Genomic DNA, 27,687 nt, shown 5'->3' with positions numbered 1-27,687 from the left:
GGCATTATTATATCTTCTTATATGAAAAGTATATTTTAGGAGACAGTTACATATGAATAGTAAGGGCTTCTGTCATGGTTTTGCTAAGCTTTGAAAAATAAGCGCTAAAAACATCCATAACAACACTTCTCAGTTGCCCTTCCTATGTGGTGGGGCTACTCTTTATAAACAATGAGCAGTAATGACAGAATGAGGTCGTTTGGGCTCTAGTTACTTGAACTAAAGGAGAGAGAACACACACAGCTACAATGCTAAAAAACAGAGCAGTTCAGTTTAAAACATTCACCAATTTTAGTTACATATTCAAAGCATTCCAACTGCAAAACTGTTTTCAGCTGGTTTATAAAGCAAAGGAGGAGATGCTTCAGTTTCCCACAGTAACTTGAGTATCCTAGGCACCAGAATTAAGATATTTAGTGTAATTATTTTTCTGCCAGCTGCCAAACTAATAGCACAGAACTGTTTGGCAGTCCTGGTTAAAGGGAAACGTGATAAAAAATAGTAGCACTGACTGTCATTCGTAATAGGAACAATAGCAACAACACGGGGTTGCTAATAAATGATGCTTAAAGCGATAATAGCTGATAACAAAAATAGAGGCCCAAGTAAAGCAGTTTGCTTTAACCCTCGGGACAGCAGAGCCCTGCCGGGCGGACACGAAACGACTGCGTGCGGCGGGCGCCATCTCGTGATAAACCTGGTTCTGCACCTCAGAGTTAAAACATCCCGGTTCTTAGGAAGGAAAAGCTGAAGTTCTACGCAGAGCAATGCCAGGCTAACGCTGCAGGCTGCGGGTGAGGAAAACGTTCTCACAGAGAGCGGCGAGGCGCCGGCACGGCCTGCACCGACAGCTGCAGGAGGCACCGGCCCTGGAGGTGCTCGAGGAACACTGAGGGCTGTGGTTGGTGGGCACAGCGGGGTGTCGGTGGCTGGATTAGGTGATCTCGGAGGGCTTCTTCGGCCCTAATGGTGCTGTGATTTGCTGTTGAGGCACCTTCCCGTTTTTCCTTGGTTTCTGTGGAATTGCAAAACTCAAGGCTAGGGATGTCAGTGTGGTCCAGGCTTCGGGTCGTTTAACAGATGGAGTCGTTAACTGCTTGGAGCTTCTGTATGCTGCAGTGACAGCAGGCAGGACATGCCCAGCCTTGCAGCGCCACAGCTTCAGCTGCACAACCGGTAACCCAGCAGCCGGGGCCTGAAGTCCCCGCTTTCAGATACGGTTCGCGCTTATTGGCGGGCGAACCACATCCTTCAGCTCTCCTAGCCAATAGTCAGCGAGTCGGCACTAGGAAAGCGCACTGATTGGCTCGGAACCCTCGCGTACCGCGATTGGAACCGCCCCCAGCGCTCGGATCGCTCTCCGGAAGCGCGGGGAGGGCTCCGCTTCCCGGGCAGGGCGGCAGTGCGCCTGCGCGTGGGAAGGGCTCGGCTCGGGGGAGGGCCGGGCTGGGCTCCGCCCAGCCACCAGCACCGCCACCTCCTCAACGCTGCCTTAATACAGCCTTAATACAGCGCCGCTGCACCGCTGCACCGCGCCGTGAGTCGGGGTGGGGTCCCGCGGTGGTGGGTCGGAGTGGTGCTCGTGGATGCGGGGCGGGTAGGGGGCCCGCGGGTGGCGTTGCTGTACCGAACGGGGACCGCCCTTCTGACGGTGTGTGTGTGTGTCTGTTCGTGTCCCGTCCAGGCCATGTCCAAGTCGCTGAAGAAGATCGTGGAGGAGAGCCGGGAGAAGAACCAGCCCGAGGTGGACATGTGCGACCGCGGCATCTCCAACATGCTGGACGTGCCCGGCCTGTGTGCGTAGCGGGGCGCCGCGGGCGGGAGCGCCGGCACTGCCTTATTTGGGCCGGGGCTGAGGGCGGGAGTGGCCGCGGTGCGGGGAGTAACGCCCGGTGCGGGGAATGCCGCCCTGTGCGGTGCCGGGCCCGCGTTACGCCGCACCGCAGGTGGGAGCGCGGGGTGCTCGCGGGGTGTGGTGAGCGCTGCCCGTGTCTGCAGCCCCTGCCCGGGCCCGGAGGTTGTGCGGAACCGCGCTGTGTGCCTCCGGGCCTGCCTTCTCTGCCGCTTCTCTTCCTGCTCCCGAGCTGTGTGGGGCACGTCGCGCTGTGGAGCCCGCTGTGTGATCGCTGTTCTGCTGAATGAGTGGTTGTTTCAGACCAACTAGTGGCTGGCTCGTCTTGACCACAGACCCTTCTTTAGATCTGCGCTTACCCCTTTCATAGCCTCTGATGCATTAAGATGTGGGCTGGGAGCTGTTACTAAGTTCAGTAGGCACGGAGTATAATAATCAGCACTAAGGCACGAGGTCAGTTTTGCTTCTTCAGTTGGGAGGAAAGATAACATCGAGGTGCATCAGCTGGAAGTTCACGTCCTACCCTTAACTGCGAGTGGCGTGCTTAGCTGTGAGGGAGTGCTGAGGACTGCAGCAGCTCTGGGAGGAGTTTCACTATCTCTGGATGTTTTCAAGGAAAGGGTAGATGTGGCACTTAGGGATGTGATGGGCACGGACTTGTGGTGTCCCAGTTACATTGCATCAAGTGCTTGCTGATGCAGAAACCTGTGTATGCTGCATCATGTGCTTTAGCGTAGTGATGCGGGGCCTTCTCTAAGTTGAGGGCAGCCTTGTGGGGGATATGAAGGCTCACTGAGTTGGAGGATACTCTGAAGTTGTTTGGTAAGCTGCCTTCTGCAGTTTCATTTGTTTTTCAAGAAGCGTGCCAGGCTGTGTCCGACTGCACATGTGGGTACTCTCTGTGGGTGGCTGGTGAGCTTCCCTTTAAACTGTTGTAACTGAATTCACATTAAGTAGATGCAGTTGCACTGCCTTGAAAGCAGTGTGCTACGTGTGTGCAAATCCCATTTTTTCAACTACGGCTCTGTTCTTGTTGTGTTCATCTAAAAAAGACTCGTAACAGGGAGGGAAGAAAAGGAGAGAAGAAGAGTTTTGCTTTGCTCGGACTCTCCTTTGGCTTCTCTTGCTGCCATGCAGGATGGATCCCTTTTTTATTTTCTTTTGCCTCCTGCCCTCCCAAAGAAATCTGTCGGACAGGTAGAACAGACCAAACGTTTTTCCGTGTCAAATGTTGATGTCTCAAAACCAAGATCTTCATATATGGATGGAAATGAACATTGGTTCATGAATGAACATGGTTAGGCTGCGGTTGGACTTGATGATCTTCGAGGTCTTTTTCAACCTGGGTAATTCTATGATTCAATGTCTAAAATTATCCTAAAGTGGCTTAAACCTAGAAATTTGTTAACGTTTCCATCTCTTCCTGCTTACACCTTTATTGAAGGGAAAGCTGAGTTGTCAGCTGGTTTGTCAGAGTAGGCCACGCAATTGCTGTGAGGGCTGGAGCACCTCCTGTGGAGACAGGCTGGGGGAGCTGGGTTTCTTCAGTCTGATGAAGAGAAGGCTGCAGGGAGACCTCACTGTGGCCTTCCAATACCTAAATTGCTAAGAGAGAAGCCAGAGAAGGACACTTTATTAAGGAGTGTACTGATAGGTCAAGGAGTGATGGCTTTAAAATAGAATAGAAAAGGTGTAGGTGAGATGTTAGGAGGGAATTCTTTGCTCAGAGGGTGGTGAGGCACTGGCATTGCTGCCCAGAGCTGTGGGTGCACCATCCCTGGAGCTCTCAAGGCTGGCTTGGGTGGGCTCCGGACAGCTGAGCTGGTGGGGGGCAGCCCTGCCCACTGCATGGGGTGGAACCAGGGGGCTTTAAGGTCCCTTCTAATGCAAACCATTTCATTTGAGATTTGAAATGTCCCTTGGTCTCAGTGTTCTGTAATTCAGTGTATCACACAAACACCAGGTGAAACAATTTTAAGCTTTAAAATATTTTCTTATTATTCCGATATGCAAAGTAAATGTTGTACCTGTGGTTAAAACATTTGTGTGCTATTTGTGCTCCCATATATGAATGGTTTCAGCAGGTGTCTTATGGAAATGTTTCGAGTTCTGCTTGTTAGGTTTTGGTTTGTTGTTTTGGTTGATTTTTATTCAATATTCTGGAAGGAATAGATGACATTTGTTTACAAAGCACCTAAATATTGACAGGTGGAGGTAAAGAGAATCAGATGATATCCTGTAAAGTGGATTATCTCCTTAAGCAAGTGAGGTGTGGTGCCTTTTGCCTGGCTAAGGCATTTTCTATTTGTGGGAATCTAAGCAGGAATCTAAGCAGTCATCTTGAATGAGAGAGTTGTTAGAGCAAGGAACATCCCTGATCTGTGATTTACTTAACTTGAGGTGATAGATGTGGGGAAGCTATGAATTATTTTGCCCAAATAACTCGGGACATCTGCTGCTCTGTAGTCTTCTTGTTGGGGAAAGGAATATTGGATGAAACGCTATTTACTCTAAGTGTTAATTTGTTCTCGTTATCATTCCATCTGTGAGCTACTCATATTTTATACAAAGCACATGCTGATGTGGTAGGAATTAATATGCCATAATTTTTGTTCACTCTTAGAATAACCACAGCACGGAGAATGGCGCGTCAGGCTGCTTACAGGTTGTGTTGTGTGCTGCTGCAGGGCTCGTTCTATGGGAACTTCCTGCATCAGGAGTGGCAGCATCCTATCTTGGTCCTGCAAGAACTCTGCAGTCTTCCTGTTATGGTGGTTTTGGTTGTTTTTTTTTCTCCTTTTTTTTAGAGAAGAGTAAGACAAGACTGGTCATCCAGATATACTGTGTAGGGCTAACTGGCAGTGGGTGGAAGCAGCTCTTGATCCTAGGGTGAAAAGAGAAGAGCTTAAATTCTCTTCCCCACCCACTCTGCTTTGAGGCAGTAGTGGTGGGGCTGGGACCATCAAGAGAGTTTGTGGTTACCAGGTGTGTAAATTACTCAGGCAGCTGTTGGCATCCTGACCCTCTTAACCTCCATGTGCACATATGGTGTATTCTTGAAATCCAAGTAAGTTATCTGCTGTGTATGAATCAGTGTCCTGCCAACAGGGGCTCTGAGGTTTGCTGTCCCTACAGCCTCCTTTCTTTGTGTCTCCTGTGTTATTGTACAGAGCTTACAGTTATTGCCCTGTGGGATTCCCTGTGCCCTTTGCATCTCAGAGGAGACAAAGGGAGAGATGGTTCCAGCTGCACCTCCTTCAGCTTTCTGGTGTTACTGGGGGGGTGTTAATGTTGCTGACAACATATGCCTGCTGATAGAGTCAGTAGTGTGAAAAGGGCTTTTGATGTGTATTTGTAGGATGAGGAAGACCACAACCAGCTGATCCTACAGCACAGTCATGGAAGGAAGTCCATGGAAGGAAGTGTGTGAGACTGAAAAACTTAGTGTTTCCAGGGACTCCTTGTTTCACCTTAATCTCACCAAAGGTCACCTTAATGTAAGGGAGGAAGTTCACCTCTTCTACAGGATGGCCAAGCACTGCTTTATGCCTCATCTCCTGCTCTTCAAATGCGTGCTGTTTGATCTCTGAACTGGTAGTAGCTTTGGACCTTCTTGCTGTCTGGACATGGCTGCCATGCTGCTGCAGGTAGTCCAGCACACAACTCCCTAAAGCTTTTTTTCCCTTCATGGGATGTAGGAATGTTTACGGTCAAAGATACAATGGGTTTCTTTGTCAAGCCCCAGGACTGACTGGGATGCTGGGGCTTTTCAGGCAAGGTGTCTTAGTTTGGCTGAATGTGCACAGTAAGGTCCAGATTGAGAAGTCTTTGATCGATGGATTTCAGCCTTGAAATCCTTAATGTTGGGACTTTGTTCTGTTCTGTAGAGACATGTTAGGAAGAAAATGCTTGTGAAAACTGACTTGGTTGAGGAAGACAGAGGTGTGACAAACGGGAGAGGGAGCAGTGAGTGATGCCTGCATGCTTGTGTTGTTAAAGGCCAGCAGTACGTGTGCCTTGAGGAGTTTGTCAGCAGTCTTAGCTTTAAATCAGAACGTGCAAAGAACTTCTTAAGATGCATAAGTTCAGGAGTGTAACGCTCAGAATCTGATCTGAATCTGCACTGAGAACTTAACTGACCCAGTACAAGCACATTCACTTTCAATGGGTAAAAATTTTGTAGTGGCAGGGAAGGAACATCAAATGCATTAGCGTGTGTATTAGTGCAGGGTCTGTCACAGTGATTAAAACGCTTCCTTTCTTACTGCTTTGTTCCTTAGTTCAGTCTTTAGCAGCTTTCAGCAGAGGCTTGCTTGCTGCTGTCCAGCACCAAATAGAGTCTGGGGACTTCCTCCTTCAGTGGCCTCTGTGCAGTGACCTCTCCTCTTCTTGCACGAATTAAAAGCCATACTAACTAATTATTTGTATTTTGAATATTGAATTACATCTTATGCACACGGGTGGCTTTTAGCCCATTTGGGTTGTTCTGATCTGTGTACTTAAAGTATGCTCTGCTTAAGAGTTTCAGCTGGCCACAGTGTTAACAAGCTATCACTGAGGTTGCATTATCCCCATAGAAGAAGTGGCTCACAGAGAAGAGTTAAGAGAAGTGTGTGGTGTTGCTGCCCGAGTTTGAGCCTTTCCTTGAGGGCTTTGGGTTGGTCTATGCTGCTATTAAAAGACCTGTCATGGGGACTGATGATTTAACATAATGAGTTTCATTATGGGCTTCACAAAGTGACTTCAGTGAGCAGATTACCTGACTTTCACATTCTGTTCTAAAGCTGGCAAAGCTTTGTGCAAAGTGAATGAGGTGGCCAGGGTTACAGAAGTGCTGTGGCAGCTCCAGGCTTTGTTTTCTGTTCTTAATTTTATTTTTCCTAACACCTGGTTTGGGAACATTTGCAGCTTGGGGACAGCATTACTTGTCTAACTGGACCCTTCCTACGTTAGCTAATGTGGGGGTGTAAGGGAGCTTTATGGAGAGGAGAACATTATGTGTATAGACACACAAATGTTTAAGCTGTAATATAGAAAATCTGTATCATTCTCCTTGTGCAGCTGGACTCTGCCTGAAAGCCTTTGGCCCATGAAATGCAGTGGAACAAAGCTGATGTCTTTGTGATGCTGCTGGATGTAGACAAAGCCTCAAAGCTCTACTGTGAGTTGGTTCCTTAAGTTAATTGCAGAACAAGATGGTTGTTTTTTCTTTCCCTGAACTTAAGTGCAGAGTTCAGAGAGTGATGTGTGGAATGCACTGCTGTGTGTGAAAGGCTCGATATTAGGAAATGAGAATATCAAGGCTGCATCTAACAGATGTAGAAGCTTCTAAAAGGGAAAGAGAACTGCTGGGACAAGCAGAAGTCCAGGGGGGCACAAATTAGGGTTGTTGAGACTTAGTGCTACGTGGAAATGAGACCCTTTTCCCTGCTCTGTTACTTTGTGTCTGTGCTTGTGCCCTGTTTCTTCCTACAGTGAAGTCTGGAGGATGCAGATCATAGAATCTCAGAACGGCTCAGGTTGGACCTCAGAGACTGTCTGTTTTCAGCCCCCCGCTGTGGGCTTAGTGGTTGGGTTGACAGCTCCTACATCAGGCACCTTATCAGGCTGCCCAGGACCCCATCCAGCCTGGCCCTGAATACCTCCAGGCAAGGGGCATGCACAGCTCTGGACAGCCTGTGTCAGCACCTGCCTTAAACCTGGGGACACTGATTCCCTACGTTTGGTTATGATCTTTGAGGCTGCGCTACCCTTCTGTCCTATGGTGTTGGTTCTTACATGGTGCTCTTGCAGGCTGCCCATGGGCTGGGTTGCCTTCTGGCCTCCTTCTCCCCGTGAGCTGTTGCGGCAGCACTCGTGTGCTTGCTCTTTAAGAGACGTTTGGGGTGGGTGTGCTGTTTCTTCCTTTGTGCTCCTGGCCTTTCCTTCCTCCCCAGCCTGCAGCTGCAGGGGGAACTGTGACAACCCATTTTGATTTCTCCGCAAACTTTCTGTTCTGTTTCTGCCTTTGGGTGATTGCACTTGTTCTGCTGTCAAATTACCTCTGCCTGTATTACAAGTTTAAGGGTTGGCTGAAGCAGCTTTACTTGGGACTTGAAGATAATGAGTAGGGAAGGTGGGGAGATGTGATGTGTGTCTTGTTGCTGTTTGGGTGAATATTAATCTAGTGCTTCTTTATTGGGTAGGATTCAAAAGACAGAACAAAAAAGCTGTTCCTGTACACATCCCGTAGTAGTGTGTGTGGAGTCAGGCTTCTTCAGGATGTCAGGATACTGCTTGTGTTAACAGTAACAGTGATGGGAGTAAAGGAATGAAGAAGCAGTGCATCCCTAAGTCTTGAGCCCGTCTTGGTTTTTGTATTTGTGCATGTGAACTGTCATTACTTAACTGGGGAGAGTAACTCAATGGTTTGTTCAGCTGAAAGGAATGCAAACTTTCAGTTGCCGTGTCTGTTCGTGAACTAACTTCTTTTTCTCTCTTCATTTACAGTTACCTTGTCTCACATCACACAGCTGGTTTTGAGTCACAACAAGCTTACAAGTAAGTTTTCTACTTCCTACTTCATTGCAGCTGCAGAGCAATACATACAAGCTGCTGCTACTGGTTTGTTGTTTATGGAGTGGGTGTCGGTGCTTGGAGGGTGGTCTTGGTGAAACACTTAAAAAGCATTGAGGTTATAAACTAGAAGTTATATTCAACATTTCTTTCTGACTTCAAAGCAGATTTTCCACGTACTAGAGTCAAGTTAGTCAGCTTGTCATAGTAGTGCCCATTAGTCAAAAATCCGTTCTCTGCCTTTTGAACCATTGTGCAAAAAACATTGTGTTAACCTTTGGCTGTGAGTTTCTCTTATTGTGTTGCCTCAGGTCACTGCAGGGAGGTGCGTGTCTCTGAACTCGAGCTGTGTAAAGTTAGGCAGGTAGCTGTACTCAGCTCAGCCACTTTAGCTCTGCAGCTTTTGGAGGGCTGTGGGCACCTTGAGACAGCATTTTTGTTCTGCTCACCTTTGTCCAAACCTATGTGAGAGAAGGTCAGATGACACATCTGAAGTAGGGTTAAGTGAATTGCACCTAGTGCTGCTGGGCAGAAATTGGTTCTCATCTGCTGTCTGCTCTGATGTCTTCTGAATGAGCACTGCCTGGCATAGGGGTGAAATGAGTTGTGAATGTTAGTGTTGGTAAATGTGACTATTCTTTCCCTTTTTTGTTGTTTAATTCTAAATCTTCTGAATGCTAATGAACTTTTGAGGACTTGATTGTCTCTTCTATATGACACCTTACAAATCTTATATGTAGTTGATGGGTGAGTTCAGCTGAATGTACAGAGCTGGTTGGACTTATATAGCAGTTAACTGTGATTCTGAGGGAGAGAAGGCAGGCTGAAACTCCTGCAGTGAGACTCCAATCAGGGTAAACTTGCATGTCTGAGAATTGAGCCAGGAGAGAGTGACATCCATCAGCTTAAGTGCCAGAACTGCAAGCCGTGTAACTATCCTTTATCCTAGTTAGAAATCTTGGCTGAAGATCTGACTGAAGGAAGAAGGAGCTTTGTTAGTAAGAGGTGTCCAAGAATAATGCTTTTGGGTTTTGTTTTTTATTCAAGAAAAAGCCAAACTAGACCACATCTTTGGAATTAGTTCTGGTTTTCAAAATACTGGTTTAGGGGCTGCCATATTCTGCAACTGCTTTATGTTAAATCTCAGGGTTTCTTTAATTTCTCCTTTGTTCTTAAGTAGCCCTTAGTTCAGCAGGCTGCAAGAAAATATCTGTTCTCTCAGTCTAGAGATGCTGTCCACCTATCTGTGTTTGGATTTAGTTCAGGGGACTTCCCCTGAGAAGTAACTCACTGTGTCTGAAACTCCGCACTCTTTCACAGAGTGATATAGACACTTAAATAGGCAGCACACATTTTAAAAAGGCTAAATTTGAAGTTCATATTTTCATATTTGACACTGTTGACCTAATCTTTTAAGCAAAGTAATTAATTGTCTTAGCGGATTGCTCTTAAAATGACTAGGAAGCAGGTGGCACTGACACTTGACATGCTACACTAAGGTCATATTAGCATCTTCTACTAGTTTTCTGCCATTTAAATGAGTGTTCTGCTTGCTGTTTTTTCCTGCTGTTTAGAGTAAATATGTCTATCTAGAAGAATAAATATATGTAAAAATTGAATATGCATATTTTATGTAACGGCACTTCATATTTTTGCTAGCAAGCTATTAAAAGTAAGTAAAGTTTCATTAACGAGTATGAGAATTATGCTATTAAGTCCATCATGCAGGTGGCTTTCTTTAGTAATGTTATTAGTATGCCATTCATTCTGCTGGTGCTTCTGCGTTTACCTGTCTGTCAATCACTTTTTACTAGAAGTATTCAAATCCACGTGGATTTTTCTGGAGGTTGTGAGCCTTGGATTTTGTCACCTGTTTGGTGCTGTGCTTATGGAGGAGCCTTGAACTGGCTGCCTCTGTTCCAGGTAACCCATAAATGAGTCAAATTCATGCTTCTGCTGCTTCGTGAGAACCTTTTTTTGGCAGATCAGCTTCCAGATCAGAAGCAAAATTGTAGGGGAAGCCAAGTAGTGTTTCTGCAGTCATGTTGGACCAGTTGCTGTGTAAGCGACAACGCTGGGATGATTCCATTTTGAGGTCTCTGCAATGAATCAGTTGAAAGCAGAGGGAGAATCAAGTACTTTTTTTTTAAACTTAGACATATGGGCCAGTGTTCCCATATGCTGTAGTAGACTTTTCTGTTCTATCATCCGGTGATTTCTCAAGCCAAGCCATCTATCCACCATATAGGTAGAAAAGCTGAGAAGCAAAATTAAAGACAGTCATGTTCATGCTATTAGTCTGCATAGATTGTCTAATCTAACCAGGCATCCCCTGAACTCACTGGCTGACATCAAAGTAAAATGGAATATGGGTCCTAAAAGTGTTCCTTGCATCTGTGGAAACTGGGGGCTGAACAACAGCCCTTCAGTGTGATGGATTAATTTGGGTAAATGTGACTAAGTAGTCACAGAATCTGGAAATAAAGTTTGTGTAACTTTGATTATAGGGTTAAAATAGCAGGACACAGAATGGCTGCCTATGGGAGAAAGGAAAGGTGCTTGGGCAGAAGGGAGCTAAAGTCAGCAGGACAGATTAGACTTTGCTGGTTGTTCTCTTTGTGCCAGTGGGATTGTAAACAAGAAGTAAAGCAATGAAGAACTTCCTTTTCTATAGGGAACATCTCAGCATACGTGCTGTGGCTTAAGCATTCCCTGAGTTTGTTTATTCTGGCAGAGATGTGAATCTGAACTATTTAGGCATTAAGTATGAAATGGTACTGGAACTTCTAGACTTCAGACAGATAGCCCAATGTGAAGAACTGTTTGATTACTTCACATTCTAGCATAGTTGCATTTATTATCTCTAATTGGAATGCTGATTAAGGTAAGCAGTATGGGAACTGTGCTTGAAGTGCTTTCAGAAGCTCAGGTTAACCACAGTCCAAGCCAGCAGAACAAAGAAAAACATGCTTGGAAGCAGAGTGGGATGTCAAAGGTTATTTTAGCACTGATGATAGGGGAGTGCTGACCATCAGTACCTGTATAGCTATTAGGCTGTAGGCCAACATAACATGACATGGTTTACTTTCACTTACTTTAGGAATATGCTCTAAGTTCTCTTTATGGTAGTGACTAACAATTATTTGATCTACCTGCATAATAGATTAATTGATACTGTAGTCATTAGGAGAAATCCATTCAAAGGTTCTAGTGTTTTAATTGTTATCTGGGTATGTACTTGGAGCCGGTGAGTATTTCTGCTGTGGAAATACCAGTAATGTATGGTTTGTCCATTAGAGGTCGCTGTTTAAATATTTTTAGCTTCTTTCTTTCCTGAAAAAAGCTTCTGCCCTGCTATCAATTCAGTCTGACTCACAGGTAGCACTGAACAGCAGCTCAGGTTTGCTGTCCTCAGTCTCCTTGACCTCATATGATCCTGTGCTTCCCAGCTTTACCATACGCTTCTGCTGCATTTAAGCATTCTCAGAAGTCGTCAGCTGTTCATAGCTTCCTCCTGACTCTTTTTTTATCCTTTTGCTCTCCAATTCTTCGCCCAGTATTATCAAGTGACCAAATTATGAAAGATTAGTAATGAATGTTTTGCTTTGGAAACCTCCCATGCATGTATTGCCTTTAGTCACATTTGCTGTCCTCCTGTCTCTTTCCTCTGTGCTGCTGTCTGCTACCATTCTTTGGTGCTTCCTAACCACTGCTTCTTCCTTTGTACTCGAGTGTAATGCTCAACTCCTAGTGATTTCCTTTCTGTGAGATAGCCTATTACCTTTTTGCTGCTGGTTTCCATTTCCGTACCTGAATTTTATTCCCAAATCAACTTTCTGATCCTGCCAGAGCAGCTTTTTCTCATTAACAGTGTTCCTTAGTCAGCCTAATAGTTACGCGTTACCATTCTTGTGCATTTTTCCTTCCAGCAGAGCTTGCAGGGTTTTCTTGCTGTTCATACTGCTTACTGCTGCTTTGCTCTACCACCTCTTTCTAAATTGTCTTGCTCAGTGTTTGATCGGCACAAAGCTTGTCCCTTTATTGCTATTAACCCTCTTGACTGTGTCCTTAATCTAATTTGAACTGCTGCTGAATTCCTTTACTGTCACTCTTAGGTTAGGCCGTTTCTTTTAGAAGTCACCTTTCTGGCTGTGCTGTGTGCCCAGGTGTGTTGGAGGTTGTATAGAGGCAGGTACCAACTGCACATCTCTCAGCACTGAAATGCTCCTGCTGTTTTCTTCTCCAGACTGCTGAAATGTGCTGTGGGATCTCCCAAATGCCCATGTACTCTTTGTCACTTATTTTCCTTGCTCCCTTTTGAGAAATGTGCCATGTTGTTGTGCGAACATGATACACCCCAAATGCAAGTGTGTTATTAGTACAGTGGAAGCAAGGCCAAAGCTGTGTCCAAAGCATCATATTTCTGCCTGTTACAGTGGGCTCTCAGCCCTGTTTTGGAATGTGCTTGAAGTTAATATGCCTTTTGTTCCAGTTGTAGATGCAGTTTGGGTATACCTCCTATTTCTGGGACAAAGATCTCTGAAGGGAGATGTCTTTATGAATGCGGCGCACAGGAGGAGATGAGAAGGACAGCAAAGGAGATCTCTGCATATGCTGAATTGCATTTGTGACATCTGAGTTCTGCTCAAATGTTTAGATTAAGTACCTTGTAGCTTTTTGCTTTCCCCTGAAAAAAGCTTTGGTTCAGAGAAAGTACAGATGGCAGAGTAGTTCAGCTTTAAATAATAGAAGCTTGGGTTTTTAAGTAGCTTTGGGGGATGAAGCAGAAGAATTTCTGAAGGATTATTGTTCTACAGTGTTCTGTAGGAATGCCTCATGAAATGTCCCCAGTTTTAGCATAAATAGTTAAATTTTGTGATGTATGGAAGCAGCTTTGCATCCTGAGTTAGTGTACATAATATTTGCCCAGGGCTGCATTCAGTGTTTACCTCCAGCATAACTCTTCTGAAGCTGTTGCGCATTCCTCTCTTTAAAAGGCACCTGCAAACATATTAGCTCATTTTTCATAGGTCTCAGTGTTTTCTGATGTATCAAGTACAAAGTCTATGTCTTATCTCCCCCAATGGCTTAAAATATCTGTAATGGCTTTGTATGGGAGATTGGTAATCACAGCCTGAACCTCTGATTAATCAGCTGAGGCAAGTATGGGGTCAGCTGTGGGAGCACAGGTGAGAGTGATGTAGCTGTGCTCCCGGAAGGGGTGGAGCTTGACTCCATCCCCTCTGAGACCTCATTTAAGGGCTGACTCCCACTGGAGCAGTATCTCTTGGAGATCGCTCACCAGGGAGGACTGCCTCAGCTGCTTCAGTCAAGGCACCACCGTTGGTGAGTTTTCCCTTTACTCATTCACTTATATACCTTCTGTACATTTTGTTTCCATCTGTACATTTAAAACCAATACAGCTTTTACCATCAGCATTTCTTCATGTATTTGTACAAGTAGTAATGTAAAATTATTAGAGATCTTTTGGTCAAAATAGGCTATTTTGAAATTGCCATCTCCAAAGCTAGTGAAATTGGCACAGATGACCTGATTTCATTGAAGAGCTTATTTTTGTACCATCCTAAGGAATTTACTATCTCAGAAGTTGAATGGAATTTTGTTGTTGTTGTTGGTAATAGTGAAGGAGGGAGGTGTGGAGAGGCAGTGTGGATTGAGGGGAAACTTGATGTAGTTCTATATACTTGTCTTACAGTTCATTCTTAGCTGTTCCTTGTTATCAGCATGTAAGGATGATCTGACCTGTAACAAGGTGATGCAGCCATTATTTGTTTTTTACACCTGGCAGAGCATTTTGTCTGAACTGCTCATAAAACAGCTGCTTAAAGCTGGAATGCCACAGTCCTCCGGAGTACTTGCATGTCAAACTAATTCAGAAAGCTTTGCTGATCTTTCGTTCTTCAAGATAATGTGTAGAAATGAGGGGCCATAGTTAAATCCATACTTTTATACCCATGTACACTGAGCTTATAGTACCCCTTAGTGCTCTAAAATCAGCCAGCAAAGTCAGGTTTTGTGGCTTTAGTTCTTTACCAATAGATGACTTGTTTTCAATTTAGCAATCCCTTCCTAACCTTCCTAACCTGACTTTGAGGATTTTTCTTAAAACTTTTAAGTACAATATAACGTTAAGTGTTATTTTCTGACAAGACTGTAGTGGTTTTGCTACATGTGACTTATTTCCCAGTGTCTTTTCAGCTTCTGTTGTGCTTGCATCACTTCTCCTTAGTCTCTGCCTTCTAAATTAAAGCCATTTATTGATAAATTGCTTTGCTAGCACCATAGCACATTGGTGGCACATACTCATAAGTGCGTTTTCATAACAGCAGTGCTTCTGTGGATAATTGCAAAGAAGTGTGCTGGTTTCTGGGAAAACTGAAGATTAAGGAGAGCAGTCCATTTTTAATGTTTTCAGTGTGTGGAAGGTTGGTATACGTCTTTGGAAGAGTGTGGAGGAAGGGCAAAAGGGGAAAACTAGAGCTACATGATGTGTAAATTAAGTACCGAGTGCTTCACATGGGATGAAGATTCCCTCTGGTTAACTGCCAAGTATGATATCAGCATGCCCATGAATATTTAAAATGGAAACTGTTGTGTTCTCCCTCTGTTAATTCCCCTTTCATTTTGGTGAAGCTGATTGCTTCTCTCAGTACAACAGAAATCTTGTTAAATTAATCTAAACCTGACTCCAGCTCTAGGAGTACAGTTGCACTGGATGCACAGTATGCATTATAGATTTCATATTCAGAGTTCTTCCTCCCCCGTGAAATGTGAGTAACATTTCATGTGGCTGTGACCTTTACTCTGAGGGATCCTTACTCATGCAAAGTTCCTGTTGAGCTAACTGGATTAGCAACAGTCTGCAGAACTGGGTTTGTTACGCTGCGGCCCGCAGGTTTCCTTGTAGGTTTAAGCAGATTCTTGCTTTTGGCAAGAAAATGTTGCTTGAGATCTGCACCAGACTATGGCACTCCCAAAGTTCTGTACCGAGTTCTCTTTACTCTCTGTTACTCTTGACCTGCTTATAAATGGAACGGTTTAATGAGAAACTGGCATAGACTCAGTACTACTTGTCAGAAAAGAGATTTATATTTTAATAGCTCTTCTGGATAAATATTCCCTTAGAACCTTTAAAGGTTCTACTTAATGTCATGTTCCTAGGTGCTGCCTAATTAGTTCATTAAATGGAGAAGCATTCTGGAAAAAAAAAATGGATTCTGCAGCTTGAAGTTTCTAAGGATGATAGTCAAAGTAATCTTAAGTAATTAAAATCCTTATTTCAGTTGATGTCTGATTCAGAACCCATTGGATGAAATGGGAGGCTTCTGTAACCTTTGAATAACATTTATTGAAGAGATTATTTGGTTCACAGTTTTATGAATAGGCAGGTGTTATAGATGCTGCTTTTCCAAGCAGCAGTGAGAAAAAATGTTTATTTTGAACATTCAGTGTCGAGATATAAATGAAGTGTTTCTGTCAGTTTACATATCATGCGCTCTACTCGTGAAGGCTTGTATTTTTCACTAATGTTTCCCTCCTCCAATTGGTGGTTTATCAACAGTATGAGCTGTTTTCCTTGAAAAGGTAGAAGTAAAATATAAATTTGGATTGGAGTCTTCTAATACAGTTCTCAGAAATGTTTGTATTAATGTCAGTACAGACTAAATGCAAAAAAAAAAAACCAAACAGGCTATGCTTCATCTCATAGATGAAAGGCAGGGGGAGACTTTATCCTGCAAACACCTGAGTTTGTGTACAGCTAAAATTGTGATGTACACAAATTTTTTCTTTTCTTTTTTTTTCTTTTTTTTCCCTAACTGTTTTCCAGTGCTCTGTAGAATGATCCTGGAGATCATTTGTACAATTTGAGACTTACCAGAAAACCGGCTCATTTTCAGCTGTGAAGGGCTCTGCCACTATGGAGGAACTGTATGGAAACCCCAGGTCAAAGACTGAAGAGAACCTCTGACACCCTGCTTTACTGGAAAGGGTTACATCTGAGATAAATTTTACTCCAGGGTGCTTTAACTGATATAAATGTTCCTAGCACAATAGCTGGCTTAGCTAAAAGATTGATCTAACCCAGTATTTATTCTCCAACAGAGGGCAACATTAGACTTCAAGTAAGTAGTCTTGTGATGGCTCCTGACTCGCTGTGTGGAGTGAACTGAGGTTTGGGTCCAGGACACTTAGATGTGGAGCTGTAGAGGTTCTGAACAGTGGTGTTTAATCTTCCATATAAATGTTTCCGAAATCACAGCAGAACTATTGAACATAGGAATAAAGTTGTGCTTTGAGTGAAAGGCTGCCCTTAAGAGCTATTTTCATTCCTAAAGAATTGCCACTAATGTCAGGGTGAAAAAGAGCCTGTTTGTTCTTAAACCCTTTGAAGTATAACAAGTTGCCAATACTGATTTGTAGGAGCACGAACAAAGATCTCTTGCTGCTTCATGTGCAGCTTATAGACTCTTTCCCTCTCAGCCAAGCTCTTGAAATCAAGATGAAGTCTATAGCTGTCACGGTGAATCTCTGTATGCAATTCCCAGTGCTGATCAAGGGGAGGGAAGCTTTGTCTGGTCTTGCAATGTGAAGCTTAATATGAATGGGGCTTTGTGATGTGACTGAAGCTTCACGGGAGAATGCAAAGGCACCGGGCTGCCAACTTTTACTAGCATTTGCTGGGGAGGAGTTTGGTTGTTAATGGCATTGGGCAGCAGATGGTCTTAGAAGAGTTGTTAAGACTGCGGATCTTACTGTAAATATGTGGGTGAATGGAACCAGGATGCTGACAGTTCATTCTCACAGCTCATCATGAGAAGGTGACTCGAGTGGAATTCAGTATTGCCAGAACATGAATTTCTTGGTATTTGGCAGTCTGCTGTAAATCTGTGAAGAACTCTGCAGCTTAGCGGTGTGTTGGTAGTAAGGATATTTAGACGTGCAAAGCTGAGATGAAAGAACACGATGCCTCATCAACTTTTCTTGACCGTTGCTTATCTCTAGACATGGAGGTACTGAATGTGTGTGGTTTGGTTATGAGAGCAACACTGGAGTTAATTTCAGTCTTCTGCTTCTTAGAATCCACAGAGTGTTCCTTCAAATACAAATGAATCTAAATTGTTGAATCAGAAAATAAGCCATGACAGGAAAAAGGTCCTTTCTCCCTTGCCACTACTCTCAAGCAAGCACTCTGTTTTCCATTTCACAAAGCACCTCTACCCCCTCCACACAGTTTAAAAAAAATAAATGCAGATGTGGATGAGGGGTTTGTTTTGATTTAAAAGGCTGACACAAAGTATTTCATCCAAATCCTTTGCTAAAATTATAGTCTTTTTCTATAACCTGCTTAGTCGTGCAGATTTTAGTATGGCTTGAAGGAAATAATAAAAGGAAGTATAATACAGCAGTATCCTAAGAGTGATTCACAGCAGTGTGTGGAAATTATACGGATATATTGGATACCTAGCAGCCACTGGACAAGGGTACAGCTGCTGTTGTTCACAGGGGACACTTACTCACACCCAGTCCCTGACAAAAGAAAACCAAATTAAAAATCTCTGATAAACTAGCCACTAGATGTTAAGTTTTCCCCTGTGTTTGCAAGTGGGATGAGTGGATAGAATTTGAAACTCTTCACTGTGTAACCCACTTACACTGGTTCCTTCAGTACAAGCGCAGACTTCACAAGCTACTTGGGAAGCCATTTTCTTCATGTGTCAGTACCTAGGTGTTGTCTTTTTCACAAGTAGTTTCATGTGGTGATCTTACTGGTTAAATGAAGACTTCTGCATTTGAGGGCTGTTCACCTTCTTCCTTGAAGTGATTCTTCCTCTATGCAATCTCATAACCAAAGTCAGAAATGAGAGGCAAGCTCAATTTGTTCATGAGGGGGAAACAAACTATTTTGAACAGGTATTTGATGAGACAAATCCACTAAATCAGCATCATTATTTTGAGGTAATCCATAACTCTGTCAGGCCCCAGGGAGGGTACACGTCCCTGTGTTTGTAATAATATTACTGTCCTTGATGCAAAATATGCTTTCAGTTGACTTTGAGATAATTTCAATTCATTGATTATGATGCTTTTTAGCCTGAATAGCTGTGCAGAACTGACTTGCCATCGATGTGAAGTTAGGTTTGGTAAGGCTTGTCTGCTGAATGCAAAGTGGTTGTTTCAGTGTTCCTGCGGCCTAGCCCTGTATTACACTTGGCATAACTTGTGGTGTCAGATTGAACAGAATTCTCTAGGAGAGTGAAATCTTCTATGCTGTCAAAAAGGTCAAAGTTGTTATTAATTGTATCAACAGCATAACTGAAGGACAACTGCACTTGACCTCTGAGTTGCTTAGGCTTTGCAACTAAACTTAAAACCTGTATTTGTTAATGTTTGTGTTCCCTAATCTTGCATGAATGTAGCATCTCTTTGAAAAGAGCAGAAACGTGGTTTGCCAGTCCATTACGTCTCATCAAAGTCAAATTATAAAGTCTAATTTCTGAAAGGAAAACATTTTAATAGTGGTAATTACTGTTCTGGTGAAATATTGAGGCTGGAAGCAGCTGAATTATGTCAATTAAAATCCTTAGTTAACTTCTGTTAGGGAATAATTTAAAACAATGGTAGCAGTATATTACCCTTGCCTTTCTGAAGATGCTTAATTCTTGCCATTATTGAGTTATGGGTACACACAGACCAGCTGAAATATACCAAAAAGTGAAGGCTTTTAAATATTAGTATTTGCTTAATGATTTAATGAAAACTATGTTAAAAATGTCCTGGGATGAATATGACCCTCAACAGTAGTATTTATGTAGTATAATCAAAGTGCTTGTTAGGGAATCCCATTATTGTGAACAAGGTAATTATGCTTATAATGTACTAAATGTGACATGCTATAATGTTCTGCTTTGTAAACATTATTGATTCCATTTTAAGACTGAGATTGTCTCATGCCACCAAATAAATGTAATAAAACCTTCTGATTATTTAGATATGTGCCCTATGGGTTCCTGCTGCAGTTGAAATTAAGACTGAGCCGAGCTGAATATTGAACACCAGTGGAAGTTTCAGTGCAGGCTGCCTGTCAGCCTCCTTCTGTGTAAACTTCAGTTACAGGGGGAGAAGATGCAAATCTGAAGAGTGTTTTAACCTCATCTGCACAGGCACATCCAGATAGTGCTTCTACCTTACTGTTCATGTTTCCAGATAACCAGATATTGATTTGTGTGCATTTGAATGTAACCGTGTATGTAGATACTCACTCATGGGAGGCAGTCAATAACTAGCTTGGCCAAATAGTTCACCTTTTAAGGTTGAAGTTAAATTTCTGTAGTCACTGTTCAATATTAGCAGATAGAAACTTGGATGTGAGATAATTTGAGCACTCAGCAGATCTGTGAGTGAGTTTGTTGTGCTTGTTTCTCTGCCATGGCTTGCCTGTAAAGTACTCTGGCCAGCAATAGTTGTAATTTTCTGAAGAGTACCAGGTGATTCCTGTCGGTAAGGAGAGCTGGTGTTACATAGGAAGCTTCTTTAATACAGGCATTGCTTTTATTGCAGGTAGCTGTTAGCAGCTGAGTAGAAACCGCATCTATACAAACAGCAAATGACAGGTGCTAGCAAAAGTGCCTGTAGTCTGTGTAGCTTGCCCTAACTGCAGTCTCTTACTGTAAAAACTTTCTCACAGCTGTGCCAGCAAACATCGCAGACCTGAGAAACATAGAAGTGCTCAACTTCTTCAACAACCAGATTGAGGAGCTGCCTACACAGATTAGCAGCCTTCAGAAGCTCAAACACCTGAATCTTGGGTGCGTATCTTAATGCTCAAACTTGCTGTAATGGAGATGCTGTCAAAGACCATCACAACTGAACTTAAATCTTCTTATTTTTGCTATTTAAGTTTCTTTTTGAAAATGTGATGAGAACTTGGATGTAACCATATTTGCAACTCTTAACTATCTCATCCAGAGTCCTTAGCTAGTGGTCTGGGTAATCAGATACGTAAGAACGATCAAGCATTCACTCTGATACACTGATAACTATTGAAGGGCAAAAGCAACTTGCATTCATCTAATGCTGAAGACAGACCCAACAAGTAATGAATTTTACTTTCCTAACAACTGTCACTTAATTCTGTAGCAAGAGCCAGCCTTAATTTTTATGCTCTGTTTTGTAAAAAGCTAAAATAAATGTTAAATTTTCTGTGTTAATTTGGGACTTTAATTCCAAAGACCCAAATTTGTGATTAAAGAAATCTCAATTTTAATTAAATCTGTAAAGGCAGCTGCGAGTCCTTATTGAATACGGTATGCATTTCATTCAACAAAGTGGTACTGGCTGAATTAGAATCAGAGAAACTCCTGTTAAGTGTTCAGGTACCATATTCAAGTAGAGTTGGTGGCATTCCATTAAAACTACCGTAGCAGAAGACTTTCTTGAATTATTAAAATGAACCTGAAATGAACTTCCTTGAAACTAATTGGACACATTAAAGTATAACTACTTAGGAAAGCCTTGGTGAGAGGAAGCTTTAATTTTGTAGGCTTCTCATGGAAAGAATGTTTGTATTATAAATTCAACTTTTGGAAACCTTAATTTAACTGAGTTTGTTTTACTATTTGAAATGTCTAATAACTTTGGCTAGGCTCTAAGTATCCAGCTTCAGGTACTTTTGTAAAGTGCTGATAATTGAATTGCTTCCTGAACTGTTGGCATGCAAATAAACATTTTCAAGATGATGTGTCTTCTCTGGTCTTTGTTTGATCTCTTTAGATCTCTAGTGTGCCCTAATAGCTGTCTGAACTTGGAACTGATCGTGAATTAATGTTTGCTCTGAGAAGTGGAACTTTATGCCGCTTAGGGTTTGGCCAGTTTAGAATAGTATACAGAAGTGCTGCATTGTGTGGAGGGGGGAAGAATTTAATTCATGAATTAAAGAAGTGACAAGTGTAATTCAAATATGGGTCTTCAAAACTTTTCCTATTTTTTTTCTTCATTAATGCCTCTTGCAAGTCTTGTTGGGATTAAGAACAGGAGGCATTTGGGATCTGTTTGTTAGTTATGAACTGGTGGTTTAGGTCTGGAACTGCAACGTCCTCAATTATAGAGTCAGGAAGTATCCTGAGTTGGAAGAGACCTACAAGGATTTTGTAATTTAAATGCTCTTTCTGAAGGTCCACCATCTTCTGGGCTAGAGATTTACAGCCTGGAGTATAGCAATGTAAAAAATGGGTTCAGAAGTGTCAATTTAAGGACAAACTGCCCTGCCCAAGTAGTTTGTCTGGGTGGGAACCCTCTTGTCATCTGCAGAGCACGTGTTGTACACACAAGGCATCAAAGCAGCCTGCTAGAGAAGAGGGATAGCTTGAGTAATATTTCTGGGAGGATTTCAGCGCAAAAGGGTCAAGTGGTTTGGTAGGAAGTAGAAGGTATATGTACTGCTACGCTGAAACTGGAATGGGAAATTTTGTTTGCATAGTACTTGGCTGGGCCTTTCAGCTAATTCTTTTTCTATACCAAAGAACAAGTCTTCTGTCTGTTACAAACAGGAGACTCATTCTCCTCTTGTTCTTTGCCTACAAAAGGGAAGACCATCAGGGCCTTTATCTCTTACAGCTGAAAAAGCAGCTGCTTTTAGTCTTACCAAATAAAAACTGTTTCTAAAGCAGTGGCAAATCTCCAGGAGTAACAGTGGAGATTGTTCTTCTGTGTCTTAGTAGCTACCACTTCAGCAGTAATACCAGGTGCATGTCCTTTGTAGGACAGGGGAATCTGTTTTCCCACTTACCGCCTGCTGTATGGTAAGACATCCTACGAGCATGAATATGCAATTAATATGGGCAAAGTTCTTCACATGAGTTCCGTGACAGGAAGATTAGGATTTTAATTCTGCAGAATTCTTCTGGGACAAAGTCCTTTACAAATGTTTGACTCTTACTACCTGATCTTTTTTAGTTACATTAATGAGTCTGTTAAATTGGGGTCCAGCTGATTTACTAATGGTAATGCCAGCTGTATGTCTTCTACACATCGCATATCAAATGGAGCCTGTCTTGTTGTGTAATACAAATGGTTTATTAAATCTGGGTCTGTTAACAGCATGCAAAAGTAACTTTGGCATTTGTTAATCTTCATCTCATGATATTAAGTACTGCTGCACTCACTGAGAATGTGCTTTTCTACATGTGCAGACAAATGAATGAGATGGTTCCAATCAACAGTGCCAAAAGCAAAGGTGCAGATATATCTTCAGTCCATATCTGGGCTATCTGCACTAGGGACTTTAAAGGCATGGACTCAGCATTGCAGACCCACCTACTGATGGTAGAAATTAAAAAAAAAAAAAAAAAAAAAAAAAAAAAAAAAAAAAAAGTATAAGGTACATATGTATTCAATGCTTAAAAGCTTTTATAGATGTCCAAAGAAAGGATTTTCTGTTTTTTCTTTATTTTTTAAGCAGCTTGATGTAGTGGTCCTCAAGTTACTGCATTTATGACAGTGACTATGCAAACTATTCCAGAGCATGCTTAGTCTACTGCTGCTGCTCCTGCCATTGCTACCATCCTGAACATACATGCTCAGCCCTGTAGCTATCCTCTGAAGCCTGGGTGTCTACAGCTTCCTGAGCCCAAGTGTAGAACAAGTAGACTGATTAACTGTCCTTATGATGTCTTCCATAGTATTTGTCACAAAGTATGATGAAGTGTTTAACAAGCACTGCGTGGAAGAGGAAAGGCTCTGGTGGTTAGTGTCCAGATCTTCATTGGGTGCTAAAATCTGTCAACACTTTGACCTGATTTTTCTTAGTTCTTTGTGCTACGTTACGCTTAATACATTCGTATGACATCTCCTATTGACTTCAGTTGTGGCTGTTGCTGTTTATCAGTTCTTGTCAGAAAGAGTTAAATTAAGGCAATGTTAAAAGATAATGTGGAAGTCATGTTTGTTTCCCCAAATCATGCAAGAACAAATTTCTTTATTCCTTAAAATAACTACCCATAATCTTGCACACTGTTCCTGAAGATGTTTATCTTCTCTGTTCTGTTTTCAAACCCTGGTAACAAATGAAGCAAGATCCCACTTTGTATCCAGCGTGCGTGTCCTGAAGACAATATAAATAACAAACTGGTAGTTCAGTGGTTCAGCCAGAGCTCTACTTCATCTACAAACAGTGAGGGTATTTTAATATCATCTCAAGGCTTGCTTGCCTTCCTTCATCATTGCAGCCACTCCAGATATTACCTGAGTTTTTTAATTCCAGCCATTTGAGTTTAGGTGGAAGTTTCTGTCTTCCATAGCCTGTCTGTTCCAGGTCATCAGGCAAACCTTTTCATTCTGTCAGTTTTCCCCTTGTAGTTCTGGCTGTTGCCAATGGGAACTACTGTCCTGAACCCCGCAAGACTGGTTGGATGAGCTGTATTTAGACTCAAGCCTTATCAATTAGTGGGGCAACTACTTTTTGCATTGTGCTGCCTGTACGCCCATAGTTATGGCATACATGCGATGGTCTTAAGAACAGCAGCTTCTAATGTGTGTAAATGTCGTTGAGCTGAAGTATTCCTCCTTGCGTCTGGTACTGTGGTGAAGAAATACCCTATGTGGGGGATAGCAGATGGTCAAGATGCTGTGAGGTACAAAATGGTGATTCATGGTTTAGCTAGTAGCTGGGTCACCTGCCAAGGACCGGTTTGCTCCATGACGCACTGCTGAAGCTGAGCACAGCACCACTTTCCCTTTTGCTCCCTTTTTCAGGTGTGGCTCTTTGATCAGCATAGCAGGCTGTGATACAGTGAAGACATAGATTTTGGAAATACTTATCAAAGTGAGAGGTGAGAAAAGTCCGCATCACAGAAGACTTGCTCAGTATCTTATAGTGAACTAAACAAAAGAAAAATGAAGTCTGGTATAGGTTAGGATTTTTAGCAATGAGAACGTTGTTCGTTATCCCTGCCAGATGAAAAGCACACTGATGTCATGTTTTGCTTTTTTCTCTTGTGTACAGCATGAACAGATTAAATACCTTGCCAAGGGGGTTTGGATCTTTACCAGCACTGGAGGTTCTTGACTTGACTTACAACAACTTAAATGAAAATTCGCTACCTGGAAACTTCTTCTATCTGAGTAAGGAACTTTTTAAAAAACTCTACAAATCTTTGCGATGTGGCGCTTTGCTTTCTGCAGTTGAAATTTATTTGATGGAGACCAAACTCGAACAGAATTTTTCTGTTATTTATGTTTTTCGTCTTTGAATACCTCTTGAATATTTCTACACAGCTCAACGATATTTGTCACTGATATACAGTTACCTGACATCTTTGGACATGAGAAGACTTGCTTAGTTTTCTTCTGAGTAATATTTCCTTTGTCCCCATGCTCGGTTCAAGCATTCTGTAGTCTCACAAGCTCCAGAGGAGAATATACTATTTTGCAAAGCAACTGTTGCATGTTGACTCTGGAAACAATTGTGTTTGTGACGGTTAATTATGGAAACAGTTTTAACAGCTTGGGGGTGTTGAACTGATCAATATGTTAAAAACACACAAAAAAAATTGCTAAGGTTACAAGGTTTGGCAGATAGATAGCAGAACTAAGCTGATCTTTGCTCATGTTAGAAAATATACTCACATAGCTAAAGATATTGTAATGCATACATGCAAAAGAGTTGCATTATGGTTGCCTAAGCAACTTGAATTCTGGCACTTTCTGGCTTTCAGTGATTCTGCTGCTACCTTACCAGTCTTTTCCGGATACTAAGCTGAAGTGGCTCCAGAATCAGTGCATTAACTAGCAAGAGTGATAAATGAGGGGAGAGGAAGGGATGCTGCAGTCTGAGGCAGATTTTGTGGTTGTAACCTGACAGGAGGAAATTTATAAGTAAGCTTTATTAAAAACGGTCACATATAATGAAGTGAAAGGAGAAGTAGTAAAGTGCATGCGAGAATCAGAATCTTCTCTCTCTTCATGAGTTTCCATTTTACTGGAAACTGTCAAGTATGCTTATTCAGTAATAGCGAGCTACAAACTTGTGCTGGGTCATTTTGTTTTTTCTCTTGTGTATTTCATGGGCGCTGTGTAGATTACAAATTATACCATTTGAGCCTGCCATATTACTCCCTTTTAAGAACTCTTTCCCAGCCTTATGCTGTGCTTTCTATAGAGTTCAATATAGATGTGTATTTGTCCATAAACTCAGCTGATTTTTTTATGTTTGTTTAGGGTGCAGATTGGTGTGATAAATAAGAATCAGGGAATAATCAAGAGTAATGACTCCATTCTGACAGCTGAGCATTGAGACTATATGCCAGAACCTGCCACAGTCCACTATTGTAGAAATTGTTAATTGTGTCAGTCCTTTTGAATATAGATGTTTTCCTGAACTCACCAACAATGTAATAAGCCAGTAAATCTAAGTTTGACCTGCTTGTTATTATCGTGAGCCCTGAGTATGTCAAAGGCTTTTCACCAAGTCAGGGTTATTAATCAAACCTGACTCCCTTTTATTGATTAGACCTCAAACGGTTGGGTTATATGCCACCCTGTTTATATATTGCTATTTAATTTGCAGCCACCCTGCGTGCACTCTATCTAAGTGACAACGATTTTGAAATCCTGCCGCCAGATATTGGGAAGCTCACAAAGTTGCAGATAGTAAGTAATTTATCTAAATTCTTGGAAAATCAATTCACTTTTGCAATGCTTGTAGGAATAGAATCTAGTCAATTTGAGAAGTAGTAGAGTATTTTTGCAGGAATAGACCACTAAACCTGGAACTGTTTCTTGTTCATCAGCAGACACTTGTAAATAAATTGAAAGAATCGAGTGTTCAGGAGTGGGGGGAGGCAAGATAGAGTATAATTCAGTTTTAGGCTGCTCTAGGGTAACCAGAAGTTGTTCTGACTACTTTGTGTTCCCTCTTAGCTGAGTCTTAGAGACAATGACTTGATATCACTGCCTAAAGAAATTGGGGAGCTCACTCAGCTTAAGGAACTTCATATCCAGGGAAATCGTCTTACTGTGCTGCCCCCAGAACTAGGTAAGATCATGGATGATTATTTATTTGAATAGTAGCAATGACAATGCAGTGTATTCCCTCTGAACAAAGCCTGTTGTTAAACCCTTAAGAAATTATTGTGCTAAAGTCATAATTGTTAAATTATAAACTAGCTGTTAAATACTTGCTTTCCCCCAAGAAATGCCCACTCTCTCTTTACACATCTACTGGATATTCAGGAAGGGCCAGAAGATGTTGCTTGTCTCATTTTATTAGATTTTTATCTGTATTCCTTGTGTATTAGTAGACCTGACTGCCAGTTCTGCTTTCTATACCATAAATACAGGATCTGTTAAACTGTTACTATCTCTGTCTTGATTTTGAAAACACTATTGGATCAGCCAAAATTAAAAAGTATGAGTGACTTATTTGTGACTGTTCTTATAAAGTTATTAGCTAAATCAGAGGATATTTTCAGTTATCTCTTTCAGTGGTCTTGTAGTAGTTCTTGTAGTAGTGAGTTAAAAGCTTTTAAAGCTGTGGGGCTGGTTGATGATGCACTTTGAATTTGTGTTATTGGCCATTTGTAGTTATGATTATTTCATATATAATAACTCCTTTCAACCTAGAAGGTAGAGTTTTTCTTTGAAACTTAAGTATTGATTTTGATGATTTTGCATTGCAGTATTCCCTTTTATGTGAGTGACAAAGGCAAAATGGACATTTACTGTGACTCTGATAATTTACCTACCATAATTTTGTGCCTTTACCAATGTAGCAGACGTGATCTATCCTTGTTTTTTTCTCTTGGTGGATGAAAGCTGCTTGTTTTTTTAGATTCAGATGTTTTTTCCATGACACTGTGGTATAGTTCCTATAGCTTTTGCTTAGTCCTATTTATAATGTCTCCTTCAACTGCAGTAATGTTTTAGACATAGAATCATAGAATCATAGAATTACCCAGGTTGGAAAAGACCTTGAAGAGTCTTTCATCAAGTCCAACCGCAGCCTAACCAGTACCCCATCTCTAAAAAACCTCTGCTAAATCATATCCCTGAGTACCACATCCAAACGACTCTTAAACACATCCAGGGATGGCGATTCAACCACCTCCCTGGGGAGCCTATTCCAGTACCTAACCACCCTTTCTGTAAAGAAGTTCTTCCTAATATCCAACCTGAACTTGCCCTGGCGCAACTTAAGGCCATTTCCCCTCATCCTGTCACTTGTCACTAGTGAGAAGAGACCTGCCCCACTCTCACTGTAAGA

At 42.1% G+C, this 27,687-nt stretch overlaps 1 protein-coding gene across 4 annotated transcripts in view; it reads left to right on the top strand.

Annotated features, from left to right (window-relative positions):
* Positions 1-752: 752 nt before the first annotated feature.
* RSU1 (Ras suppressor protein 1) overlaps positions 753-27,687 on the top strand; it is a 94,143-nt gene continuing 67,208 nt past the window's right edge. Inside the window, exons 1-7 of one of the 4 annotated variants that reach the window (XM_072328853.1) lie at positions 753-875; positions 1,685-1,796; positions 8,342-8,392; positions 20,116-20,236; positions 24,430-24,548; positions 25,993-26,075; positions 26,346-26,460. In XM_072328853.1, the coding sequence (XP_072184954.1) occupies positions 1,688-1,796; positions 8,342-8,392; positions 20,116-20,236; positions 24,430-24,548; positions 25,993-26,075; positions 26,346-26,460 (598 nt within the window). In that variant the 5' untranslated portion in view covers positions 753-875; positions 1,685-1,687. The other 3 variants (XM_072328850.1, XM_072328851.1, XM_072328852.1) reach the window with 3 other exon arrangements.

The sequence above is a fragment of the Excalfactoria chinensis genome, chromosome 2 (genome assembly GCF_039878825.1).
Source record: "Excalfactoria chinensis isolate bCotChi1 chromosome 2, bCotChi1.hap2, whole genome shotgun sequence".
NCBI lineage: Eukaryota > Metazoa > Chordata > Aves > Galliformes > Phasianidae > Excalfactoria > Excalfactoria chinensis.
The sequence above is the reverse complement of the archived record's forward strand: the minus strand, read 5'-3'. Positions and strand labels throughout refer to the sequence as shown.